Source organism: Urocitellus parryii, chromosome 5, assembly GCF_045843805.1.
Source record: "Urocitellus parryii isolate mUroPar1 chromosome 5, mUroPar1.hap1, whole genome shotgun sequence".
Classification (NCBI taxonomy): domain Eukaryota; kingdom Metazoa; phylum Chordata; class Mammalia; order Rodentia; family Sciuridae; genus Urocitellus; species Urocitellus parryii.
Window position 1 is genome coordinate 84,870,171 of NC_135535.1, and position 27,299 is coordinate 84,897,469.

At 36.5% G+C, this 27,299-nt stretch overlaps 1 protein-coding gene across 2 annotated transcripts in view; it reads left to right on the plus strand.

Moving 5' to 3' along the window:
• Nucleotides 1-27,299, plus strand: part of Itpr2 (inositol 1,4,5-trisphosphate receptor type 2) — a 479,802-nt gene that overhangs the window by 311,052 nt on the left and 141,451 nt on the right. For both annotated transcript variants that reach the window (XM_077799170.1, XM_077799171.1), the window contains 6 exons: nt 13,509-13,617; nt 14,093-14,280; nt 19,950-20,133; nt 20,857-21,113; nt 23,185-23,385; nt 25,820-25,930. In XM_077799170.1, coding sequence (XP_077655296.1) covers nt 13,509-13,617; nt 14,093-14,280; nt 19,950-20,133; nt 20,857-21,113; nt 23,185-23,385; nt 25,820-25,930 — 1,050 coding nt within the window. The remainder of the gene's footprint in view (nt 1-13,508; nt 13,618-14,092; nt 14,281-19,949; nt 20,134-20,856; nt 21,114-23,184; nt 23,386-25,819; nt 25,931-27,299) is intronic.

Here is a 27,299-nt window from a genome sequence, read left to right on the forward strand (position 1 = left end):
GAAGATGGTGGTGACTTGAGCTTTTAGGCAGAAATGTAGCATGAAAAAGGGAGAAACTACTAAATTTTTTTTTTTTATTACAAAGGTTAAATCCCACAATGTTCAGCATGATTTCATCTTATTTTATATTAACCAAAAAAGGGACATAAGAGTGGTGCCAAGGCCCGTGGGATCAGTGTCACAACGCTAGATTAGAAGAAATGGTTGCCCTCTCGTTCAGTATATTCCATCAACTCTAATATATAAGCAACTAGAAGACATGCCACAATTTCGTGTATCTCTGGAAAGAAAAGGCATACTGCCAATTAATCTGGAACACACTGTGAATTAGAATCAGAAATGTTGAAATGTTGAGAAAAAGGTGTGTGTTAGAATCAGGGAACCCTAAGGGGAGGTGTGCTTGTTCCCTTATTCATCAGAGTCAACAGGCTTATCAGTACCCAGGAGAGAAAACAAGGATTTTAATACCTCACTGACTTCATAAATACCTTTTAAAATATAGGCATTCATATCTAAAAGGATAATCACGACCATGCCTCCCCTCCATCCCGGACATTGTAAAGGGAGAAAGGGGAAAGAGATTCTTTGACTTACCCTTTTCCAAATTGGGAGTATTAGATCAGCATTAGCAACCTGTAGTTCACTGAAATAATTCCCTTTCTCTGAACAGTTTACTAATTTAAAACAATCGATTTATAAACAGGCTTCCAGTGGTGCACGACTGTAATCCCAGAGATTTGGGAGGCTGAGGCAGGAGGATCACGAGTTCAAAGCCAAACGCAGAAACTTAGTGGGATCCTAAGCAATTCAGTGAGATTCTATCTCCAAAAAAAAAAAAAAAAAAAAAAAGCCTGAAAAGCCTGAGCTTGTTGCTCAGTGGTTGAAAGTCCCTGGGTTTAATCCCTGGAAACCAGCCCGCTTAGCTTCGTGCCACATACACACACAAAATGGTTTGCCTCAAATCAAATTTATTGAAGACTTTAAGCTTTCAGAGTGTGAATGTTTTTTTTTTCCCCACTTGTTTCTTTGAGAAGCACATTTCAACAGGTGATTGTCAAGCCTGTGAAAATCCTTATTTATAACGCAGAGATGCCAGCACAGTGCTAGCAAGCGCCTGCGCTTCCACTGCAGCCAGCATGCTCTGCTCTACTGTTAGGGAAAATCGAGTTTTACCCTCTTGGTGCCCTGGATTCCAGTGTCACTCTAGACATATTAAAGCAGTGAAATATCTGCTGTGGTGTATGCCACAGGGAATCAGAGTGATTTTCAAAATAGTATTCAAAGGACTGTAATAAGCCTAGTCAAAGACTCTCAAAAAGGTCATTCCTAAGGTAGGCATTTGTCACATTGTCCCTTTACTTAGCTCTGGCATATTTATAATTGTTTGAGCTGAGATCTCACTTTGGTAATAATTATGTTGGCGCTTTGAAATGTTGATGGAAATTTAGGGGATTTCTATTTTTCATTACTTGTAAGTCATTGTCTTGGTTTTTTTCTTCCTGTAAAATCTTTGAAAATTATGGTTTACATATAGAACTCAATTAGGAGCTCGCAAGAGTAATATTTTATTTACATTAATGTAGGCAAAAACATGGTCTCATGTGTAAATTGTGCAAGAGATGATCAAAATATGATCTATTTAATTAGTAGTATAAGATACTAAAGATGAAATGGTTATTTCATGAGAAAAATGAGGTAGTATAGAATTGTGTTTAATTTTATCTTTTAAAATAAATTATAACACACCCAAACAACAAAAAAAGTGGCTATAGTAACTTCATATCTCTTTGTGATAATCACATAATATTAGGAACGAGGTTCCTGAGTTAGATCCTTCCATGGTGTACAGCATCAAGATGGTTTGTGTTTTCAGGAAGAAATGAAAATTCAATAGACTATTCCAGGAGGGGAAGAACTCGGACTAGACTAATACATGTTCACATGAGTATGTTCTCTTGCACTGGGCTATGTGTGCTCTTATTAACATTTTTACCTTCCAGTCCTTCAGACTGAATTTTGGAATGGTCCGTCTTTAATTTTTAAGCGTTCACGTATATTGCTTCTTAGATTCCAACATAACTTCCTTCTTTCAGGATTATAACCATGGGAAATGAGTTTGTGTATTAAAAATACTTAATATTTCAGTAACATTGTTGTGAGAATATACAGCATACATCGGGCATCTTTGAATAGATGGCCCTTGGCACCAGATTTTGTTAGTAAATGTAGTGATCTCTCATTCAATATCATTGATTCAAATGTTCATTCAAAACTTAATGTGTTAAGTTTTAGCTAGGTGTTGAAATCGATGGTCAGTCAAAAAGGTAAGCCAGCAAGCAAGTAAGCAAGCACAGTCCCTATCCTCATGACACTTATAATTTAATAGAAGTAATGGAACTCATTGAAAGATTGGCGTAAATCAATATAAAACTGAAGTATATAGGGAAGTATGTAGTGCAATGAGAGGATTTAGTAGGAGCTGACTTGGGAAGCCTGGAGAGGATGACTAAGGAGGACATGTGAGTTGAAATCTGAAGGTTGATCAGGACTTAAGCAAGCAAGCTGGGAGGGCAGGAGCTGAAAGTAGGCCTGGCCGAGGGAATATCCTGTGCTGATGTCTTGAAGCAGGGGGGAGTGTAATGGGATCCTCCAAGGCTTTAGTGGCATCAGGGAGATGTAGATTGGTTCAGAGGACAATGACAACAGTGGTTCAGGATCCATAGGTGTTAGACCATAAGTCTTCATCTAAGCCATGCTGTGGTTTTAGCCTGTATTCAGGGAGGTGGAAATCAATGGGACATTATGTGAGGGAAACACTTACCATGACACCTGGTATTTCTTGATAAAATATTTAAATTTAAAAAATATAATACTGAATTTTTATGAAACAATGTGTACAACATAATTCTAAATTATAATGCATAATAATATAGTGAAGACCCAGGAATCCTCCAGCCAGCTGTCCCCAAGCACTTGTGTCTGCCTGTGTGCTCTGGCCTTCCCCTCCAGAGACTAGTGGAAGCTTGCATTTGTAGTACTTCTCTGCATATCTTCTAGGGCTTACTTCCCCTCCTCTAGATACTGTGTTTCTAAGATTCACCAAGGTTGTGTATGCTGTTGTGAGGCTCTTGTTCATTCATGTTTATATTCCATGCTGGCGATATGTCATGTGTATCTGTTCATTTTCCCATCAGTGGTTATTTGAGGTTGACTCTCTGTGATTTCTGCTTGTTGTTTTGCTCTTGCTCTAATATCTGGATGGGATGCTGTTGGTCTCCTTGGGCACATGTTTCTCTGTGAGTGAAATTGTTGGATGAAAGCATGTATCAATATGTTTTCCAAAGGGGTTGTTCCAATTTACATTGCGACACTCTCTTCATTCATGTCCTATGTGGCACTTGATTTTGTATTATTTCTTAATTTTTGCCAATCTATTGTGTGTGGAAATGGTGCTCAATAATCTTAATAATCTTCCCTGATTAGTCAAAGAATATGAGCATTTTCCCCACTTGTTGCCCATACATATTTATGTATGTGAAATGCCAGTTTTAATTCCTTTGCCTGCTTTTCTGAGAGTATGCTTTAGTTATTGATTTGTAAGCATTCACCTTCATATATCATGAACAGTAGTAGCCCTATGTTGTTTTGCAAGTCCCTGAATGCTGAGTGTAGAGGCAAAAGGGGCAACATGTGGTTATAGGAAGACTAGTTAGGAAGCACAGACTTCCTAATGAACCGTCATTGCATGATGATAACTTTATAAATATGTTTAATATATTGCTGTGTTTCTTAGGTTAAAAATAAATATCAGAAGGGAAAACAGCTCTTTTCCTGCAGAATGTGAAATATTGGCTTTCCTTCTAACACTGCTTCAAGAAAAGCTGATCTACATCATCTTCTGAAGATATCTGCTTTGTACATTTACCAGGGTGGTTGAAACCTATTGATGTGTAGGTGTTATTTTTATGAAACTGTAACTTGCTGATCAAATTGGCTTCAAAGTAATCATCTACAGAATTAGTGCTGTATTTAATTTGCTCTTTTAAAAACTTGTAGAAGGTCGGAACTGAGTATTCATGTCAACCGAAAAAGCTGTGCTGGTCTTTGTGCCACTGAGCATTGCCATACCCCATATACCTCATCAGTTATACAAATCTTCCCCAGACTGAAGCTTTTTTCCCTTTATCATTAAATGCAATATCATAGCATCTGTTTACTTAGCACTTATGGCTAAGAACAAAAATATAATTTTTAATCCTACAGTGTGGATATTATTATCCAGAGGTGGGGAAACTGAGTCTCATGGCAATTATGTATAATTCTTGCCATCACAAAGCCAATAAATGCTGGACCTAGATCTGAATTAAGTCCACTGGTCTCCGAAATAGTATCCTTTCCACCAAAGTATACCATCTTCCAATGCAAGAAGCTTTTATAAATTGAATTTATTATATCTTAAACTGTATATAGACATTATTTAATTCTTGATACCTCTGCTAGAAGCTGAACCTGTGTAGAACTCTTCATTTCAGACCCCATAAATATTTTTCTCCCGTGTGAGGAGATTCTAAAACAATTGTTGAATTTATTAAAATTCAGCTTCCTACTTTTGTCAAATATTTGCATTGATTGATAAGTAATACAAGTGCTAGTTTACTCCCTGTTCTTAGGCACAATTTCTTTGTAGAATCTTTCTAGGGTGAAGTCTTTCTCTTGAATGCTGTGTGTGTGTGTGTGTGTGTGTGTGTGTGTGTGTGTGTGTGATGTTGTGGTGGGGTATCTTCCACCACATTTTTCCTTGTCAGCTATTCTCAGGCAGATGCCCCTCTCACAGCCCTGTGAGCAGCACTCTCTTAGTTATAGATGAGGAGATCCCAGCTTGGAGTTGAAGGACTGCAAGAGACTCCATAGAAACAGGAAGTAAATATAGAGCAGGACAGGAAGTCAGTATAGAGCAGGATCTTACCTCCCTGTAAGTATTGTTCCTCACCTCCTGTCACACCACCTGCCAAACTTGTACCCATGTATCAACCTTTACTAAATGATTGTGGAAACACCATTTTACATCATCATTAATTGATGTTTAATTTCATGATGTTTAATTAAATAATTAATTAAACATCATGAGACATTGTCATTGTGGAGTCACATAGCATCCAAGGACAGAGCTTTAACACAGCAAACTGAAGAGGCCTTTTTCTGTTGTCCAGGAGGAAGACCTCTTCTCTGTTGCAGTTCATATTGTTATACAGATCAATGTCAGTTATGTCATTTATTCCCATCTCCTCCTGCCTTCTGCTTTCCCACTTTTGAGTTCTCTGGGACCTGCTGTAAACCGAGTCCATTACTGAACTCATTGCAACGCAGTCTGCAGAAACTTTGAAATTACTACTTGAAATTCCATTTTCCTCAGCCCTCAGTGTGTGCACACGCTCACATTGGCAGCATGGACTCCATTTTTTCAGTCACAGATAGTATTCTGGTAGGTTTATCTGCTGTGTACCAGGGGATTATGGGCTTGTTTCTGGTGTTGTGTGCCACTGCCAGTTGACTGTAATTTTATGAGATAGCGATTTATGATGTGTGAGTCTGGTAGTGTTTCTTCAGTAAGGAAATGATATCTAAAGCTGGTCTGCACATCTCTGCTTGTTTACTCTCCTCTCAACTTTTTACCATTCTGTTCTGAAGATGAGATGAATATTGCTTACTCAGAGAACTAAACAATACAAGCAATAAAATTCATTCTCAAGTACTATTGGTGAAGGGTTACATAAGGCCTTAGCTTTTGAATTTAAACAGACCCTGTTTGTAAAGTGGTTGAGGTGGGAGAGTTTGTTGAATTTTATGTCATTCAGTATGCTTCCTGGAATTCAAATACAGAAAGACTTTTATTGTACCCCAAATAAAATAAATACAGTTTCCTTCACTGTATTTATTGTTTATGGGGCACAGAATCATTCCCTAATAAAGCCTACTCAGCTACCCCATTTACCTTGAGGCTTGGATATTTGATAAACCTGCAGCGATTACTGAAGTCATTCATACCCAGCATTGTCAATAAAATGCTTAAACATGATCATATTCAAACAATTAAATTTCACAAATGGAATTCAATGATCTGATGAGGATTATCTAAACTGAAAATCAGTACTGAATGTCTCAGCTATACAAATCTAAACATTGCTTTAGCACATGGTGCAGAATTATTTTTTGTACCCCCATTCTTGTTCTTGATGCATGGTAGAAATGTAACGAATGTCTTTATGATTACAAAAAACAAGGAGAAAGGGAATTCGGAAGTAGACTTCCATTGTGGTACATGAATAATTTGTTTTAAAATTTTCCAGACTTTTATTTTTTCACAAGGCCCTTTAGTAGCATTGTTGAGGCATCCATATGTTTTTCAGGATTATAATGATTATCATTGTGCTGATGAAGAACATCTTGTGAATATATATAACAACTGCTGTTGAAATGTGTGTTTCTCATCTTAAAATAGCTGGTCAAAAGCAACAGAGAAAGAGATGGGCACCCACTACTCGGACTGAGACCAAGACATCCAAACCATTAGAAAGCTACGTTATAGGAGATTTACCACGTGTCCTCAAAGCAATTCCCTAAAGAGGTAGTTGATTATAATGATGGGCCTGATATAATTCCATTAGGTTGCAGTTATTACAATTAATTTCTTTAAAATGAGATATGGACCTTTTCCCCCCTGGGAATTCAAATGTGGGAAAATATCTAATCAGATGTACTATCATTAAATCAAAAGATTACGGAAACACCAATTATGCAACTACCTCATTTAATGTTAAAATGACACTGTGGGGAGTAGAGGCACATACAATCACCTCCTCACAGATCTTGACCAAGCTGATTAGTAGCTAAACAATAATCTTTAAGGAAAAATCCTAAATTAAACATCTTTAGTTTGTAATTTCTATTCTCTTTTGAATTTCCATTTGAGGCTTTAGTTTTTTAAACTGCTGGTTAGGGTGTCCCTTCTTCATAATGTTGTGATTATGTTGTCCACAATGGAAAAAAAAATAGAGTATTTTCCCAAAGGGATGGGAACAGATGTGAAATCGGTTCTTCAAATGTTGCATCCTTGAAGTCTTCATTCCTAAGTCTATTAACTTCTATTAAGGCAAACAATATTATGCTTTCTCAAAAGCAAAAGAAAATCTTTAGTCCTTTCTAGGATTAATAATTTTTTATTATCCTTTCCATCCATGAAAGGCTGTAACTTCTGAGTTGCTTAAGTTTTGATACATCGGACTCAACAGGGAGTGGCCAGGAAAAAACCAATTCTCCTAGATATTCACAGACTGTCAGCATGACTTCTCTGGCCACAAAAGATGTCTTTTTATGGAGATATTTTGTTGTAATTTCAGAAGGTGGTTGTTAGTTATCTTGGCTACAGTGCATTTAGCACATCTGGGATGTGTTCGCATAAAGACGTTGGCTAAAAGCAGTGTCTTGTGGCCTGGGATTGACTCTGACACTGAAAAGACTGTAAAGAACATTCCTGGCTAGTTGGCCTAACCCAACAAAGACACCTTCCGTGGGAGGCCCAGTCAGGAATTCATTTTGGATTTGAACAACCAGTACAGAAGTGGACTTTCTCAATTGTAGTAGAATTCTTTTCAAAATAGCTTAATGTGCTTTTAGTTTTTTCCTGAAGTTCCCAAATTGTGTCTGAGACAATCATTTACAGTGCTGGCACCAGGATTTCTGACAAGGGTTCTACAATTACTTTATTTGAGTTAAAGTAATTTTGGGGGAATGACTCACATCTAAGCAACCACCCATCACAAGCAGCACAGGCCACCAGGAAGCCCCAAGGCAAACTGTGACACAGACTTGCTTCTCATCCAGCAAATCAGAACTTGATAAATGACAACATAAGTCGGTTCTGCTGAACTGGTGATGTGGCACTATTGGAGTTTTCCATTCTTAAGGGAGAACGATTAAGATGCAGCAGAATCCTGCTCAATCTACATCTCATTTGGTTTTAGCACCAGAGTTTGTCTGACTTGAAAACTATGTTTGAACCAATGTAGAATTTTTTTTTTTCCAACTTTAGTTGAAGTTGTAAGATACATTTTGAAGGGGGGTGGTACCGGGGATTGTACTCAGGGGCACTCGACCACTGAGCCACATCCCCAGGCCTATTTTGTAGTTTATTTAGAAACAGGGTCTCACCGAGTTGCTTAGCACCTCACTTTTGCTGAGGCTCACTTTGAACTCGCAATATTTCTGCCTCAGCCTTCCGAGCTGCTGGGATTACAGGCGTGCATCACTGCACTTAGCATAAGATTCATCTTATATAGTGAAATATATGTATGCTTTGGACTAATTATTATATGCATGCTTTAGACCGACAAATATCTAATTCCAAGGACTGGCTATTATTGGAAAACATAGGCAATTTATCATTTATTATTTTTACTTTTTTGTTAGATCTTTATTTTACTTTTGTGGGAAGGTTTGGTATAAAGTGAGAAGAAGTATGTGAAAGGATGAAGTTATAAGCTCTTCTATGATCTGGATAATATTAATACTAGCATGGAGAGCATCAGATACATAAAACTTACACAACACTTTGTACATGCTGGGAACTGTCCCAAATATTTTATGTAATTTTAACTATTTAATGCCAGAGAAACACTATGATAGTTGGTGCTATAATAATTTCATTTGATTGAAGGAAAGAAGGCCAGAGCGGTGAGGTAACTTCTATAAGAGCCCCCAGTGTTTGCAGCATTAAGAACAGAGATAGACAGAAGTCACCCCTTTCTTTGATATTCTGAGTGTTACACAGAATAGTTAGAAAATAATCTGATGAGGCTAGAATTGCATAAGAAGAATGTTGCTCATTTGACTTTGGTGTTTATCATTCTGATAGATACTTGCGATTTTATTTTCCTGAAGAAAACTTTAAAATATTGACAAATATAAGCATTATTTTAGTTTACTGCCGGACAGTTCTGCTCCATGATTGATTTTAAACAGTTTATTCTTCTAACAAGTTACAGAGAATTTTTAAAGAGTAAGAAGTAGTTTTACTTTTCTTCTTCTTTTTTAATAAAATGATATTTGTTTCTTGGAATAGTGTGATTAAAAGAAGTGAGTAAGATCCTTACAAAGACTAAAACGAAAGTAGATCATAAGGATCCTACCCATATTAGGTTGTCTTCCAGACACCAACTCTGATTTGACCTGTGCAATTTCAAAAAAAGAAGCTGGATCTTCCCACCTGACAGTTATATTCATTAGTGATGCACAAATGGTATCATGCAGGATCTGTGGGGGTGAGATTAGGTTAGCAAACTGTACTACCCTGGGTACAAACCAGCGCTTCAGTTCATATGAGCTCATGTTTTTCATCCCAATTATAACTTCAACCCCATTGTTAATGAGTCTAAAGGCATCACCTTCTGCTATAATGAGATACACTTGATTCCAAAGAAATGTTTTATTTTTCTTTCCCTTTTGAAAGGACTATTCTTCAGCCATATAGTACTAATTCAACTCAAAGGACTTTCTCATAAAACACACACACACATCATAGGTATTGACCATTTTCATTTCTCATGTCTCCTCCAGATAGCCTTCCTACATTTTATAAGGAAAAGTAGAGTCGTATTCAGTGAGGGAATAGCTCTTATATTTCACTACTTCTTGTGAGACTAGTTATCTCCTTTACTTAATACACTCCATATGGAAAAGTCTTCAAGGAAGAAAACATGAAATAAAGAGCCATTATAGGTGTTTGCGTTCCAAGAATTAAATCAATAAAAGTCACTATAAAGATAAACACCTGCCATCACTGAATGTCTTCTAAAATTCCTGGCACAGAGCATTTAGGACATGTTGTTCACCGTGCACAGGTCAGTCTGTTCCATGAGCATGGCTTAGAAATGCACGTGTGCATGTGAAACCTTCTCAGAGTCAACTACTGTGCTTACTCAAGACCTAGCACAGGGCTCATTGTAAACTCTTGGAGAGGAAGGTTATATCTTATTCTCGTAGGATAATGTCTAAAATAATCAGCACCTAATGAATATTTGTAGAATGAAGAAAACAGGACCTGTCTATTAGTAATGATGTGAGCCAAGAAAGGCATAGAAAACTTTAAGAAATGATCACACATAATTCAGTTTGTTAAAATATAATGTCTGAAGACACAGACCATTGTCAAGTTCAGGTGGGGGGTAAATACATGATTCCGTAAATTTGAAGCCTAAATGATTAGAATAATTATTATCTCTTTAAAATAAATAGAAATCTACAGGGAACCATGTTTAACAGAGAATGAAAATTGAGTTTGAGGTGCCTGTAGAATGGCAGTCAGAGATGAGAAAATCTAAGTGGAAACAGATTGAGCAGCTTAAGAGAGCAAGGTCAAGGCTGGAGGAGACACAGTTGGCCTTCAGATCTGCAGAAGCGATTGCGCAATCAAGGATCAGATGAAATTGCAGATGGGGAAGGGAAAACAGAGAGGCAAGCACAACAAAAGAAATGAGGGCAAAGCTTGAGAACCAGAAAAGGAGAGACAACCAAAGCATGAAAGAGAGAAAGAGTGATGAGACACGACACGTGTCACTACATAAATTGAGGTGTGCTTGGGGGAGGGCTGTACAGGAATGGGAAATGGCTTGGATTTTGTAATCAAGAGTAGAGATTAGATCAGCTGCCTTCCCTGCAGGATAGGAGTGACACCTTAGTAGTTACATTAATTTAAATAGTTGAAACAAGTGTGGGGTTTTTTTTATATAATGAAGGAACATTTTATTATTAAGTATACAGGAGTCAAAAAGTTGATTTTTTTCCTAGTATTATTTACAAATATAACTAATTTAAAGTACATATTTGGTGAAAGTTTTTATTATTTTATTCCAGTATCTATAGATGAGCATTTTTTCTTTGTTAAATTATTTATTTTTTTCTAATTTGTTATACATGATGGCAGAATGCAATTCATTTCATATTACACATGTAGAGCACAATTTTTCAAATCACTGGTTGTACACAAAGTGTTTTCATACGATTCATGTCTTCACACATATACTCAGGGTAATGATGTCTAACTTATTCCACCATCATTCCTACCACCATGTCCCCTCCCTTATCCTCCCTCCCCTTTGCCCTATCTAAAGTTCCTCCATTCCTCCTATGATCCCCTCCATCACCATTTTGAGTCAGCATCCTCATATCAAAGAAAACATTCAGCCTTTGTTTTGGGGGGATTGGCTTGCTTCACTTAGCATTATGTTCTTCAACTCCATCCATTTACCTGTAAATGCCATGATTTTATTCTCTTTTAATGCTGAGTAATGTTCCCTATCCATTCATCTACTGAAGGGTATCTGGGTTGGTTCCACAATTTAGCTATTGTGAATTGTGTTGCTATAAATGTTGATATGGCTTTGCCCCTATAGTATTCTGTTTTAAGTCCTTTGGGTATAAACCAAGGAGTGGGATAGCTGGGTCAAATGGTGGTTCTATTCCAAGGAATCTTCATACTGCTTTTCCAGATTGGCTGTACCAAGTTGGTGCAGTCCCACCAGAATAGCCAAAGCAATCCTTAGCAAGAAGAGTGAAGCTGGTGGCGTTACTATTCCAGACCTTAAACTATACCACAGAGCAATAGTAACAAAAACAGCATAGTATTGGCACCAAAATAGACCTGTAGACCAATGGTACAGATTAGAGAACACAAAGACTAACCCACATAACTACAGTTATCTTGTATTAGACAAAGGCGCCAAAAACGTACATTGGAGAAAAGACAGCCTCTTCAAAAAATGGTGCTGGGAAAACTGGAAATCCACATGTAACAAAATTAAACCTCTATCTCTCACCATGCACAAAACTCAACTCAAAGTGGATTAAGGACCTAGGAATTAAACCAGAGACCTTGTGCCTAATGGAAGAAAAAGAAGGCCCAAACCTCCATCATGTTGGATTAGGCCCCAATTTCCTTAATAAGACACCTGTAGTGCAAGAATTAAAACCAAAAATCAATAAATGGGTTGGATTAAAACTAAAAAGCTTCTTCTCAGCAAAAGAAACAATCAGTAAGGTGAATAGAGAGCTTACAGCTTGGAAGCAAATTTTTACCCCTCACACATCAGATAGAGCACTAATCTCTAGGGTATACAAAGAACTCAAAAAGCTGAACACCAAAAAACAAACAAACAACAACAACAAAAAAAACCAAATAACCCAGTCAATAAATGGGCCAAAGAAATGAACAGACACTTCTCAGAAGAAGATATACAATCAATCAACAAATATATGAAAAAAATGTTCAGCATCTCTAGCAATTAGAGAAGTGCAAATCAAAACTACTCTAAGATTTCATCTCACTCCAGTCAGAATGGCAGCTGTTAAGAATACAAACAACAATAAGTATTGGTGAGGATGTGGGGATAAACAAGTATTCTTTAAATAGTATTTTAAGACCATTCTTTCTATTAAATTAATAATAACCTCTAAAGGAGATTTGGAGTTATTGTATTTCTTTTTTTCTTTTTTGGTACTGGGGGTTACCACTGAGCTACATCCCAGCCAGCCCCATCCCCCCACCCCGCCACCTCTGGTTATTTTCTTAGAGAGTGTCTTGCTAAGTTGCTGAGACTGGCCTCCAACTTGCTATACTCCTGCCTTAGCCTCCTGAGTCACTGGGATTTCAGATGTATGCGTTAGTGCCTGGCTGTGTTTCTTATACATGTGAAAGAAATTATATTTTAAAATTACATATAAAACATTCTATAATCAGTACAAAGTTGGAGACTTAGGAATTTTTGAATTGCATGTTTTATAAAGAAATACAAGGTCTTTTGCCCACTGTCTTTTGAGTAAAACTTCTTAGAGTCTGAATACAATTCATTGTTTTATCAAGCTTAATTTTCTGAGTGGCTGATGTATACCCAGCTTTCCCCCAACTCTTTTAATAAGCTTTTCTAACTAAGTCTTTGTGTTTTAATTCTTGGGGTGTGTGTCATTCTGTGTTATCTTTAGGAACTACTGATATTCTTACCAACACTGGGACCTCCAGTTTTTATAGTATTTGTGATTTTTCTGGTACAATCTACCATATTTTATTTTATTTTATTTCTGAGATAAGAAAACTTATTTTTAAAATTGCTTTATTGAGGTATGGCCAGCATATAAAAATATTTATATTTAATATATATAGTTTGATTAGTTTAGTTAGGGTAAATCTGTGAAACCTTCTCTACAGTCTAGGTCATAAGCCCATTCATCAGTTCCAAATTTCTGCCCTTCTTCATTTGTTATAAGAAGTAAAATTATTATTTTGGTACATATTTATGATTTTTTGCCTCAGAAAATATTATTGGATATATAATTAAGATATCCATATCTCAACACATCTTCCATAAAATATACCTTATGTGGCATTTTAATATACTGAGATTTTCTACTTTCATTAGAAAAAGACACAATAACTAACACTTTTCCTATTTTCTTATTAGGGTAGCATATTAAGAAAAATACTCCTGAATCGATACTTCAAAAGTGATTATGGAGTTGGTATGAATGGACACCTGACAGGAAACTACGCCAAAATTGCACAAGTGGGAGGTGAGGCTTCTCTGTTTTTTCATTTTAGGATTCTCATGACATTTTTTTTATGTCAGTCTTTCGTATTTCACTTGAATGGCACAAATATAATATATTCATTTAAAAAGCACTCTTAAAAACCTTTGTGCAGTTTGGGGTTCATGAAAAAAACAGATTTGAACATTGTAATTGATTTTGCCTTGTAATTTTGAAAAAATAAGTAAATCAAGTGTGTAAATAAAAGACAAAAAAGCTATTTTTTTTTCTGTTTTCTTAAGAAAAAAATTTAATCACACTTAAGTACAGGTGTCTGACCTTTAGCCAAAAGTTCCATTTTTATACACCTTTGGTAATTTTCAATTCAGTTTCCATTATGTTGAACTATGTAGGAAAAAAGGCTCAAGGTTAAATATTTTTTATGTTGTAAGGATTTGAAAACATTGCATGCTAGTGTGTCTGCAGTTAAAGTTTGTTTGTTTGTTTTTCCTAATCACAGGAAGCTTTTCTGGACAAGATTCAGATAAGACGGGGATTTCAATGTCTGATATCCAGTCTCTGCTGGATAAAGAGGGTGCATCGGAACTTGTCATTGATGTTATAGTAAACACCAAAAACGACAGGATTTTTTCAGAAGGCATTTTACTCGGCATTGCTTTGCTTGAAGGAGGAAATTCACAAACACAGGTGCCTGTTTATCAATCATGTGCCTTACATTTGTTATTTGTATTTCTTCTTTACTTATCATAGCAACCAACCAACAAACAAAAGGAAGAGCCTCACATTTTCCTTATAAATTTATTTAATTTGAAGTAAAAGCTACAGAACTTCACAAATTATTCCATAAATCAGAACATCCTAAGAAACATCAGTCTGACATTAGACCAGGAATTCCGCTACAGTGAGGGATCTGCTCACCTGCACACAGAGGATCTGACCACCTTCTCTAGAAGGTACACACTTCCCTTGGAAACTCCTGCCAAGTTGCACACAGGCCTCTCCACGCCCACAGGCAATCAGGCTTTGCTAGCCTGGGATCTAGGAAGTGTTCCCAGAAAACACAGGCTGCCCTCTGGCCTTGCTGCTGCTCAGTAACCTGATCTTTCTAGATTTGCCTGGGTGAACAAGCAAAAATGTAACAACTGCAACTCATTGGAGTCCGAAACCCACTGTCCCTCTTCATAGCAAGCAGAAGCCACATCTGATTCAAATCTAGGATACTTTGCTTTAGCTAGCCATTGAATATGTCGAACAACAGGAACTTCACTATAGGACACATCCAATGGTGAAGCTTTAGGAACAGAGGCCTCATGAATAGCAAATGGCACAGTGACAAAAACAAAAACAAAATCATCTCCAAACAATGATATTTCTTAGTGGGGAAAAAAGAAAAGTGTTGAAAGTTCCCGTGGTACTAAAGCTACAGCACAGATTCCTCTGAGGGAGGTTGAAGCAGGAGGTAATGGAGGGATTTGAGTGGATTTTCTTGGAAATCATCTCATCTTCTCCTACCAGATATTCAGTTGGGAGTTTCTGAATAATTATCTAGGCTACTCCATTAAATGTAGACATACAATAGGAGTGAAGGATTTCTTGACATCTCCAGAAGTGATTCTTAGGCTTCACAGTATGTTCTGGAATCCTCTGTCTGGACCACTGAGGGTTATCAGATGGGATCATTCTTCATCCTCTGTGCATATTTGTACTTACTAATGTCTTCATATTGTTGGAGAGTAAGCCAACACCAGTCAGAAACTGCATATGCCGCTTTTTCAATTCCTGGCAAGGTGGATAAAGATTTCCTAGATTCCTTCATAACCAAAACATATTTTAGTCCTTATTTTCTTGACATTTCTGTGGCATTTTGTCACTGGTGACTTTTGTTTTTCTTCTTGAGACTTTTTGATGCCTTGGTCTTGGGATACCCCCTTCTCCAGCTTCTCCTCCCACCTTCTACCATTACTTCTTAGCATTCTGTGAAGATTCCTCTTCCTCTGATTAACTCCTGAATCCTGACATTTCCCCCAGTTTCTTTGGACCCTCCTCTTTTATTCTACTTGATCCCCAACTGAATCTCATTCATGTTCACATCTTTAATTTCTGCTCTATGCTGATGATTCTCAGTTCACTCACTGAAGTCCTAGACGCTGCATCTAAGTATCTTCCAGAGATCGTTACAAGATGTTGAACAATATCTTAGGCCCAACACATTCCAAATGGAATCCACTATTATTCTCTACATGCCCATTCCTCCCTGTGCATTGTCTCTTTCGATGACTAGCACTGCATCTATTAAGCTGTCTACACAGAAATCAAAAGCCAGGGGCTGGGGTTGTGGCTCAGCAGTAGAGCACTCACTTAGCATGTGTGAGGCGCTGGGTTCAATCCTCAGCACCACATAAAAAATAAATAAATAAATAAATAAATAAATAAAGCTTTGTGTTCACCTATAACTAAAACAAATATTTAAAAAAGAAAGAAAGAAAGAATTTCAAAAGCCAGCCTTCACCTTAACTTACCCTCACTCACCCTCACTCTTTCCTGGATATCCCAGGATGATCAACCTCTGTGATTCTGTCCTCTTAACATCTTTCATATCCATACTTTATTTTCAACCCCTGCTTGTCCAATCCTCCTACAGATCCTTCTTATATTTTAATGAATTGTGAGGAGAAGCCTTCCAAGAAGTATCCTTGCTTCTAGTTTTGCTCTTCTCCAAATCATTCTCCTTATTTCTTCCAAGGATATCTTTCCAAAACCTGTTATTGCCTTGCTTCTGATCATTACCTGCCCCTCAAAGGCAAACTCCCTACTCTAGTCCATCAGAGCCTTCATGATTGAATCCTGTCAACTTTTCTAACTTCCCACTTCCCCCCTCTGTTCTTTCTCTTTCACGCCAGCTACACTAAACTCTTCAGCTCCCCAAATATGTTATTTTTCGTGCTTTCTCTTCACCTCTATAGATTTCTCATGGAAGCCTTTTCTGACTCCATGTCCCTTTGGGCGGAATTGATTGCTAGTTGCTGAAGGGCCCTCTGTGACCTGCAGACATCTTTAGCGGTACTGCCGCTTTATTGGGCCTCTTCCTGTGTGCTTAAGACTCTGTCTAATAAATTAAAAATCCTTAAAAGTTGAGACCACATGTTCTTCTTTATATCTGGCATTATATCTGACTCTATCTAAGAGTACAATAAATAAATGCTCAGGAGTGAATGTATCTACAAATGGTCCCAGTCAAATTCTTCCTCATTCATAGTCTTTCTTATCTGGCTGGGGCATTTGGCAACTGCTCCCTTATCTGAACTTCCCTAGCACTGGTTCTTTAATTCTTACTTGCTGCTTTGCTTGTGCTACCTTGTTTTTTTTTTAATTTTTAAATTTGTACTGCACCCTCTCTAATAAAATTCAACTTCTTAATATAGAAGATCGGGTTCTATTCTTTGTATCTATAGTCTTTTACAGCTATTTAATGGATATTTGTTGATGAAAGAGTATTAAATTACATTTGTATGTAACAAGTTTCTTATAAGATGACCTATGGCAATCTCATTTGCTAGGCTTCCCCCTGGTCAGGTTCTTCAATTAAGTACATCGTTGTGTCACCTAAATGTCATCTGTGTCCATCTGGCCTCAGAGGTCTAGTTGATATTAGCTGGAATCCTGAACCCTGCACTACTATAGACTGAAATGCATCCCTTCCGAGGCTCCTGCCAGTCCCCTGGGGGTTTTACATTCTCACTGTTTCCTTAGTCACCAGTATCCTGCATTTTAGTTCATGGATTATCTTGGCAGCCCTCCTTCTATTATTGAGATATGAATCAGAGCCCCTTCCTTAATTTCTACCTTCCTAACTATATAAATCAATTTCTGTGTTTAACATACTTTATTAAAGATTGGTTAGTGGATGATAGAAGAACTCACATTTCAATTTCAAATACTAATCATAACAATAGGAAAGAGAAATATCTACTAAATCCCAGGCACCACTCTTGGTGGTTTGTATTTATTGGCTAATTCTCCAACAACCCATAAGGCAACATGAATTCTTACAGAAGAAGAAACAGATAGTGCCAAACTCACACAGCTATTTGGTAGAGTCAGGATCTGAACTCATGCAGTCTGACTCCAGATTCTGTAATCTTAACCACAATAAACATCTCCTTTCTAGAAATCACCTTCTATATCCTCAGCCCTGGAAGTGTCTGTCACTGGCTGACTCACCTTGCGTCATACCCTTGTCCTCTCTTGTGTTTCTAGTTCATTATTTCACTTCTCTTCTCAGCCCTTCCATTTTCAGTCTGCCTCCTCTTCTTTGGGGCCAAATCCTTCCTCTGTCACACAAATGTAATTTATCCATTACCTTTGGCTCCTAAAAAGGACCTGGCTTTCCCCCTTATATACTCTGCAGCTCCCTAAGATACTTTCCCAAGCAGAAACAATATCTTTATTGTTAAATCCTTACCTGTCTGTTGAGATTATAAAATTGTCTATGAAACATACTTTTAATTTTCTTAAACTCATGCTGTTCAGGATTGTAGAACCGTGGGTTTTAAAAGGTATTGTCTATGTAAATGATCTATTGTTTTGAGTTTATATTGCTATTTTATAATTTAGTGGTTTGGAGTCAATATCTAGATTTAAATCCTTGCTCTACTACTTACTCATTATGTAATATTGGGCAAATCACTTACCTTTGCTAAATCTCATTTTTATTAATCTATAAAATGGCAAAAGAGCACCTGGTGCATCACACTGTTGGACTGAAGGTGCCCATGATGTGATATGAGTGAAAGCTCTACATCAACTGTAAAACCCTGTTTCAGTAGAGCCACAACATTTCCATATCTTCTTTACTAATATATTGGGACCTCCTTCCACCTTCTAACCATATTGTCTCAAAATTTTAGGGCTTAAGCTTCAGCTTAATTTGTGGAACCACAGAGATCTGTGAATGCTGTGTTTATCCTTTGAACCAACAGAACCAGCTTGGCTGTTGGGCTGCGGTTGCTATGGTTACTATGACTTTTGGCCTGCTGCCTTGAGGGTTGCTCGCCCTCCACTTGGGAGCTTCCTCTTGTGTGGGTGGAGTAGGCATCTCATGCTTCTAAATTCACTGTGCATATGTGCATTGCCACATAGAAAATTGCAAAACCCGATGCCGTTGGAGTCTCACATGCCCCAAGACCTGTAGGTCATGGTTCCAGGCACTCCTTTAGGAGAGCATATCTGAAACAGTCAAATTCCCCAAAATGGCCTGTTTAGATTTTCTTATTTTGGACTATGGACAGTTCTCCTTGATCTAGAAATCATTGTTTATATATGTTTTCTTTACACTACCTCTTGTTAAGCTTACAAAAATCTCTTTTTTTATCATTATAGTCACATGATTATTATCTTCATTAAATTTTTACTATATTTCTCTTATTTATGTTGTGACTATCTCATAGATTTATTATTAATAGTTTATAATTTCTCCACCCATTTCAAATTCTACCTTCTCTGGGGTATATCACCTTTCCTATCTCTTACCCCTTCTTTTGAATACTTTCATAAGACATTGATGAGACAATGATTAGAGTACATATTTCTAAGGCTCAGTATTTCCACATCTTACTAAGATAATTTTATCATATTTTTGATGTTGAATCCTTTCTACATCATTATTCACTAAAGAGCAGGATTTATTTTAAGTTGGATTTGTCCTAGACCCCATGTGAAGCAATGTAACTAATGAGTACTGAAAAAACTTAGTGCCTATTTATCAGTAGTTTCCTATGAGTGAGGTTGTCATGGTAACCATTCTAAATTAAATGTACTGTAATTTAGATAAAGAGAAAATAACTCTTCATAACTTAATATAAGCTCATATTTTAAGCAGGGTAAACATTGGACTTATGGATTTTTTTTTTTTAAGATTACAAACCCATGAGTGCAGGGATTGTGGTTGCTTTTCCTTTTTTGTTCTATCTTTAGCACTAGGTAGAGCTGGCACACAGTAGGCATTCAGTAAATATGTGTTGAATCAAGGTGTGACTTTATAAAAACAAAAAAAATCAAAAACTCTTTTCATACAACATCTTATAATAACCTTATAATTTAAAAAATATAATCGGTAAGAATAACTGAAATAACACATTAAAATATGTTTTTTAGTAGAAAATGCTAAGTAAATAACTAGCTATTATTAGTTCTCATTAACTAGTCTAAGAGACTGAAAGGCTGTCAATTTATGAAGTAATAATGGGTAGCATTTTAAATATGTGCTTTTATCTATAATGCTTATGTTCATTTCCTGCATGAAAACAACTATTCTTCTCCTCTTGGGTATTGATATCTTAAAATATGTTTTCTTGCAGAGTTCCTTCTACAAGCAGTTGCATGAACAAAAGAAGTCAGAAAAATTCTTCAAAGTTCTCTATGATCGAATGAAGGCGGCTCAGAAAGAGATAAGATCAACAGTGACAGTGAACACCATTGATCTAGGGAGCAAAAAGAGGGATGAGGACAGTGAGTTGATGACATCCGGCCCAAGAGTGAGAGGTAAAGAACTCTTTGGCTCTTGGGGAGAAGAGGGTGAGAGAAGAGAAGGTGATGTAGCCTTTAAATGTCTCTTGTCCTTATCGTCTCCTTTATCTTGGCCTAATTATCGCCTCTGTGGCTCTGAACGTGAACTTCCATCCATAAAGAGTTTTGGTCATGGGCCTTGCAGGAGCAAACTTAGATGAGGTTTAATCAGTGTGAAGCCATCGGTGACATGAGAACTCTTTGATTTTACTGTGGCATGTGTGGTACACAACAACTGCCTAAAACCTTTAGAGTCACCATGAAAATTTAAGATTTGGAACAAAATTGGTAGCATTAATCTCTATCTAACAAAAGAATCTTGGTATTTAAAATAAAAAAAAATTATCACAGTATTAATTACAAGTCATAAAGATGTTAACATTTTGAAGTTTGTCATATTTTCCCAACCTTCTTGTATGTAATAAGTTCATAAATTGTGCGTGTGTCTGTCTGTCTTTCTGATATAGATATCAGAAAATTCTAAAATTGGCTAAGGATTGAAATCTTTTCTGATGTTCCACTGCAAATGTTATTTTTTTATTTCTCACCTCAAATCCCTTATGAGATAATTGTTGCATCTCTTGTCAGATGATTTTTTTAATACAGTTGTTAGAGAATTTGGGTCTCTGGTTGTCTTTCTATTATTTTAATTAGAAAGAAAATTAGTTCAGAAATATAAGAATACTACTTTATTTTCAGTAAGAGATTCATCACTACATTTAAAAGAGGGTATGAAAGGGCAGTTAACAGAAGCTTCTTCGGCAACATCTAAAGCATATTGTGTATACAGAAGAGAAATGGATCCAGAAATAGACATTATGTACACAGGCTCAGAGGTGGGAAACGTGGAGGAAAAATCTGCAGAGGAAGTAACAATGAGTCCCGCAATTGCCATCATGCAGCCAATCCTGAGATTTCTTCAGTTACTGTGTGAGAATCACAACCGGGAGCTGCAGGTATTTGTTCTGTTTTGTGTGAAAGCTGAGAATAAGCCTGTGGTTATAAGTAATTAAACTCAAATAAAGCTAACAAGTAGTTTGGGAGAGAGATTTGGAGAGATAATCAATAATGCCAGCAATGCTTTTCTGAAATGGAAGAAAACTTTTATATCAGCAAAGAAAAATGAGAAAAAAAGTTCCTTGATGCATGAAAAAATCAGATACACACATTATCATCTTGTGTATCCACAACTCAATTTCTTTTTATCCTCAATGAGCTTCAGTGTTCTTGCATTTGTTGAGAAAAGTCCAATTGTTCTCATCTATGCCTTTCATGGTTTTGAGGATGCTGAATATGTTTTGTTTTTATTAGAAACAAAGTTAATACAGAGAAGGATTTTTTGCATCAATAAAGGTTGATAGCTTTGTAAATGAGTACAGTGCATGTCTTAATATCTTCTTTGCTACATTGTCCTTGGTCAGACAGATGAGTTTAGGAGCCTAAGAATTTGACTTTTTTTTTTTTTTGCATTATTTGCTTATGTCACCATGGCAAAGCCACATGAAATGTTGAAATCCTTGATTGTCCTGATTGAAGGTGAGTGCATATGCTTACCTGAGGCGGTTTTAGTCAACAGACCATCTCAGGTCCAGCACACCTTCCATCATGCCAGCCCAGCCACCCTTCCAGGTGGTACGGCTGGCAAAAGAATCCATTAATGAATTCTAGTGGAAGTGGCTGAAATTTGCGGTGCCTCTTATCTTCCATTTTCACTATAAGACCACCTGTCCCCAGTAGAGGACAGTGGATTATGAAGTTGTGTTTTCTTGTGAGGATCTAGAGTGCAAGGGCTCTGAATTGGTGGGATATGGTAGGTTAAGACATATTGGACTAAATGTCTTCCACGGGGATGGGAAGCTCAGGAATTAATGATGTTGAAAGTCATTACTCTTGTGAACCATCCCTCCAACTTGGAGAGAGCTTCTGCAACATGGTTGGCAAGCCAATCCAGAAGCATTCCTTCTAGAGAAAGGGTGCTGGATGTGTGCCTACATGCTTGTCCTAACCCGTCCAGTCTGTCAATGTAGGGAACAGATGTATGGAATGTATAAGAGATTATAGAATTTTTGATTGGACGTTTTCCTGATAGGAGTATGGGATCAAACAATATAGGGAATCACTACATGTAAAATAGTTTTAAGAATAATAAATGGTAGAAATAAATTCAAATGAATAAATTAAATTAATTAAAACAATAAATATAAGCAAAGTATTAAGAAATAAAACTCTTCCTTCTTGCTTACCATTTCACTAGGCTTATTCCTCAAGAAAATCACTATTAATAGGTTGTATTTCCTTGTAGAAATTTTTGTGCACATGTAAATGTTGATATGTGTGTAAACCTTTTATTAAAGAGAATCCACATTTCATAGTATCCTCCAATTCACTTTTTTATTAATTAATATGCTTTATTACTAACTTATATATTGTTAGGCTATGCCTCATTTTATAGCCTCACAATATATCAGGGTTTGGATGTACTATTATTGGTTAAGCCAGTCACCTCGCCATGGGTCTGATAAGAGATTTTGCTATAAAAAGCAGTATACAACCTCTTTTATATAGATTTGTGTTAACTCTTTGAAATTTTTGACAATGCTTCCAAGTGCTATCATTACAATCAACAAATAATGAAGCAGCATTACCTGTCAGGGACCCTTTACTTGAAATTTGATTATTTCTCTCTCTCTAATGAATTGCTTTTTGCTTTTACTTTCTTCTTCTCCTTTTCATACTTATTATTTCTCCCTTACTAAGTTGTTTTAAACGGGGGACACTGAGAAGTGTTCATTATGAACTGTACAGTTGATACAGGACCTTGAGCTAAAACCTGTAGGCTTTTTCCCATCTTAAACCTTCGAGAAAATTAGCAAATGTGAACACTTTCTTATAAAGAGCATTTCCATCCCTCACTGCCTCAGGGATATTTTTGAGTTAGAAAAACACACATAGAGAGAGAGACTTGAAAGCAATTAGTGTAGGTTTTTTTTTTTTTAACCCCTGTGATGTATTTTCTTTTGCCCTCAGAACTTCTTGAGAAATCAAAACAACAAGACAAATTACAACCTTGTCTGTGAGACCCTCCAGTTTTTGGACTGCATTTGTGGGAGTACAACAGGTGGCCTGGGCCTGTTGGGTCTCTACATCAATGAGAAGAATGTAGCGCTGGTCAACCAGACCCTGGAGAGCTTGACTGAATATTGCCAGGGTCCGTGCCATGAAAATCAGGTAATTGTGAAAGCAGTTCCTCATGCAAAAGTAGTCATGACTCATGAGCAAAGGGCCAAGTTAGGGAAGCAGCCAACCTTTGTGTACATTTGAAGGATCTTTCTTCTTGCTTTGCCAGACATTTTTACTTTCCTAACAAAACATACAAAGACTGAATTATAGAGTAGTGAATACTGTGCCATATCTTTATTTAATTTCATCATAAAAGCAAATTCCCATGAAAACGTTCAAGATAAAAGTCAGAATTACTGAACAAAAGGTAAAATATGTCTCTTCCCCCAATGCTCAGTTTTCATCTGTAGTGAATCTTTCCAGGATTGTAGAATAAACTTCCTTTTGCCCTACTACTGGGGGTAGTGTATATTCTCTTTTATATTCACAGTAAAACTTATGAAGGAGATGTTATTGCTCCTATTTTGCTGATGAATAGGTTCCGACTGGAGATTAAGTGACTTCCCAGTGTCTCAGAGTGCCAGAACTGGTTAGTTGTGGAGTTGTTTCTAAAACTCAAGACCTTAGATTTTGAATCTAAATAGAGTGCTCTTTTGACTGTATTAATTTTGGAGGGTGGCACAAAGTTCAATACTGTTTTCTAGAATGTAGGTTTCCTATTCTATTTTTGTTTTGGATATCAAGGACACATTATGGGAGAAGACATAACTTTTGGTGAGTAGAAGAAAGAGGAGCCAAATGATATTTTTGCATCCACACAAGCTTTATAGAGCTACCATCCTAAACACAGGCTTACGCAGGAAGAGTTTTCCAATCACAGACATTTCTGGATATAAATGTTAAAGAAGCCATTAAGAACAAACATCACTTGTTGATAGAATGGAAATGAGAAAAAGAAATTTACTTTTGTATTGCAAATTATATACACATATAGAGTGCCTATGTGTGTGTGTAGGAACTTATACTCCACACACATATACATTATAGGTACATAAAACTTGTAAACAACATAAAACATAAACAAGTAAAACATGAGAATCACTGACATAAATAATTTGTTATAGGGATAATTTTTCCTTCTTTGTAAGGCACATGTGAGTTTGTGAATTTTGCCCTGATTTTTTTTGGATTCTTTTTCAATTTCCTAGGGCAATGATAATAAGAAAACCTAACGGTTGATTTATAAGTTAAGGAAAAATATACAAATTTAGAGATTTGGTTTTGTTGATAAAGCCATGTCTATCTATAACAGAAAATAAGTTTGCCATGCACTTCTATTATTATTTCATGGGCAGCCTATTAGAATGTACCCAACTCTTGGTTTTATAAGAGGGTGAAGTTGAGTTTTGAAAATAATTTATTAACACCAAGTAAGTTCTAAAAGTAAAAACTAATAATAAAATAACTCTAACCCCACATATAATTTCCCATGCTCTGAAAATGTATGGAAGGAAAGAAGTTTGCTAGCAAATTCTAGAAATGGACTGCAACTAGACTCCCTTTACATTTAGTAAACATTTCATGGGCAGAAGAACCTAAGGAAATCATGGGAAAGGTGGATGGAAAACGCCTTTCCTCTGTGTCGGGGGACGGACAGTTTCCTTGTATGAAGGAAAAATAAGGCCTATCCTAAAAAGCAGTCATTTCAGACTTGTCTTGGTATTACCCTTTCTCATTTAACTCAGCAAGTTTTCAGATTTTTTCAAACTCTATGGCAAGGTTCTCCATTGTAACATAGTCCCACGAATCTAGCCCTCAAACCTTTTGAATCTTAAGTTCTGTAAAATTAAGTTCAGAACCCTAGCACAGTAGATCTTTATCTTCATAATGTGCATATTTATGTCTCAAGATGTTTTATGTAATTTTCCCAATCAAAAATCTCTCTATAGATCATCCAGGTTTAAGAAATGTGTCAAAATTTTCCCTTATACACCATAACTGACAGTGTGTTCCCCCCATCAAATATTAGGAGATTCCCACATCATCTGTCTTTGCTGCTGTCCAGCATGTGCACACCACCTCTCATAACCAATTTAGCATTAAGTAGCACCTAAATTAAAGTGCTACATCAGTCCTATAAAATTTACTTACAAATCTCCCTTTTTTATATTCTCTTAGGATGGGTGAAATCTTAAAACTGGAAATTTTAAAGAGCTCCTCTGTTGATGGCTGTATTAAAAATTTATTGGCCAGAAGAGTATTTAACATGATCAGTGGTCTTTGAAATTCTGAAAAAAATAGTTCATTTTAAAAATAGGCATTCACAGACATCTGTCTCTCTTAATGCTCTGCGTCCAAAGCCTCTTACCTAATACCAATCAATTAAAAGACTCCACACAAAAGAATAACTCAAATAAAGTTAAATCTCAATTATGTTTTAAAGGTCAAAAAATAAAGGTGATTCTGCTATTTTATGTCCTATTGTATCTAGTGTTGTTCATTTGTAAATAAAAGGTTATTTTACAAATGTTTTGTTTTCTAGACCTGCATTGCTACTCATGAATCCAATGGGATTGATATCATCATTGCTTTGATTCTGAATGACATAAATCCTCTTGGTAAATACCGAATGGACCTGGTGCTCCAGCTAAAGGTAGAGTAAAATCTGCTGTTCCAGTGGGAAAAGTTACATTCCCTACATAAAACTCCCTTCCAGAGTTGACTCTAAGTCTTCAAACAGCATTTGTCAAATGTAAGATGTGATCAGATTTTCAACTAATGAGTTGACAGAAAGAGATTTAAAAATCAAAAGGCTCGTAAAATTTCTGATAAAACGGAAATTTTACTTTGAGGTAATGTTCAATTGCAAGCTCCTGTGTGGATGTTCTCTCGAGCAGCCACTTTGTTTCACTACTTCCTTGCTGTTTTTATTTTGTAATTTTCATTATACAGAGAAGCAAAATGTGCTGAACACTGACCACACCATGTACTTATAGCCCACCTGGGCTACAGCAGGTCATAATTAATTAGATAACGTCAAAGGAGTGACATATTTTAGTTTTATGTCTTCTTTCCAAGTCCCTTTTACATTAGAATCTGAATTCCTCTCAAAAAATATGTTGTTATATTCGCAGTGCCTTTAAGGGAGTCCTTTAATGCAAGCCTTGTACCCGCTTTCAGCAGTTCTGTTTCTCAGAAGCACAGGGACATTTAAATTTTTTTCTTTTTGAACTTTCTGTTCAAATGAGAGTAGACAAATGAATATTTGTCTAGAAACTATATATATCCCAAATTCTAAGGCATGATATTCAATTGAAATAAATTATTTAAGACCACATTATTGTGTTTAGTGTTGAGCAGGTTTAAAAAAGCACAATCAGGGATAAATACAATTTCTCTGCAAAGCCAGGGCTATCCAATATGATAGAAAGCATATAATTAAGTTGAACTTTGGGTAAATTTATGGCCAAGAAGAATAGAAATGATATTTTTATGATTCTGTTTCTAAATGCAGGTTTGAGTATCAGATGGAATATACATATGTCCTACTCATGTGAAGGTTGTGCTACAGGCCCCTAGTAAGCAGGTGCTGCTTCTTTTTGCAGAAGAGTTGCATTTGTATTTTTCCACTGTCATCTGCGTGAGCTTTGAGCTCCTCCATTCAGGACAGAATGAAGGTGGTCCCCACGTGGACAGCACTTGTGCCCTTTGACTTTCTGGCTGCAGGCTTCAGTTAATGAAGCATCTGGGCCTCTATGACAGTCAGCTTCACTTGAGTTACATAAAACCTTTTTGTTACTTTATCTTAAATTTATCTTTAACCATTGCAAATTCAAGGCCAGCTTTACTAACTTAGTGAGACCCTGTCTCAAAATACAAAATAAAAATGGCTAGGGTTGTAGCTCAGTGGTAAAGTGCTCCTGATTTCAATCTCCCATGCTGAAAATAATAGAGATAGATAAATAAATAAAGTATGGACATATAGATTACTTACAAATCCAGACCTATGTAAAAAAAAAAAA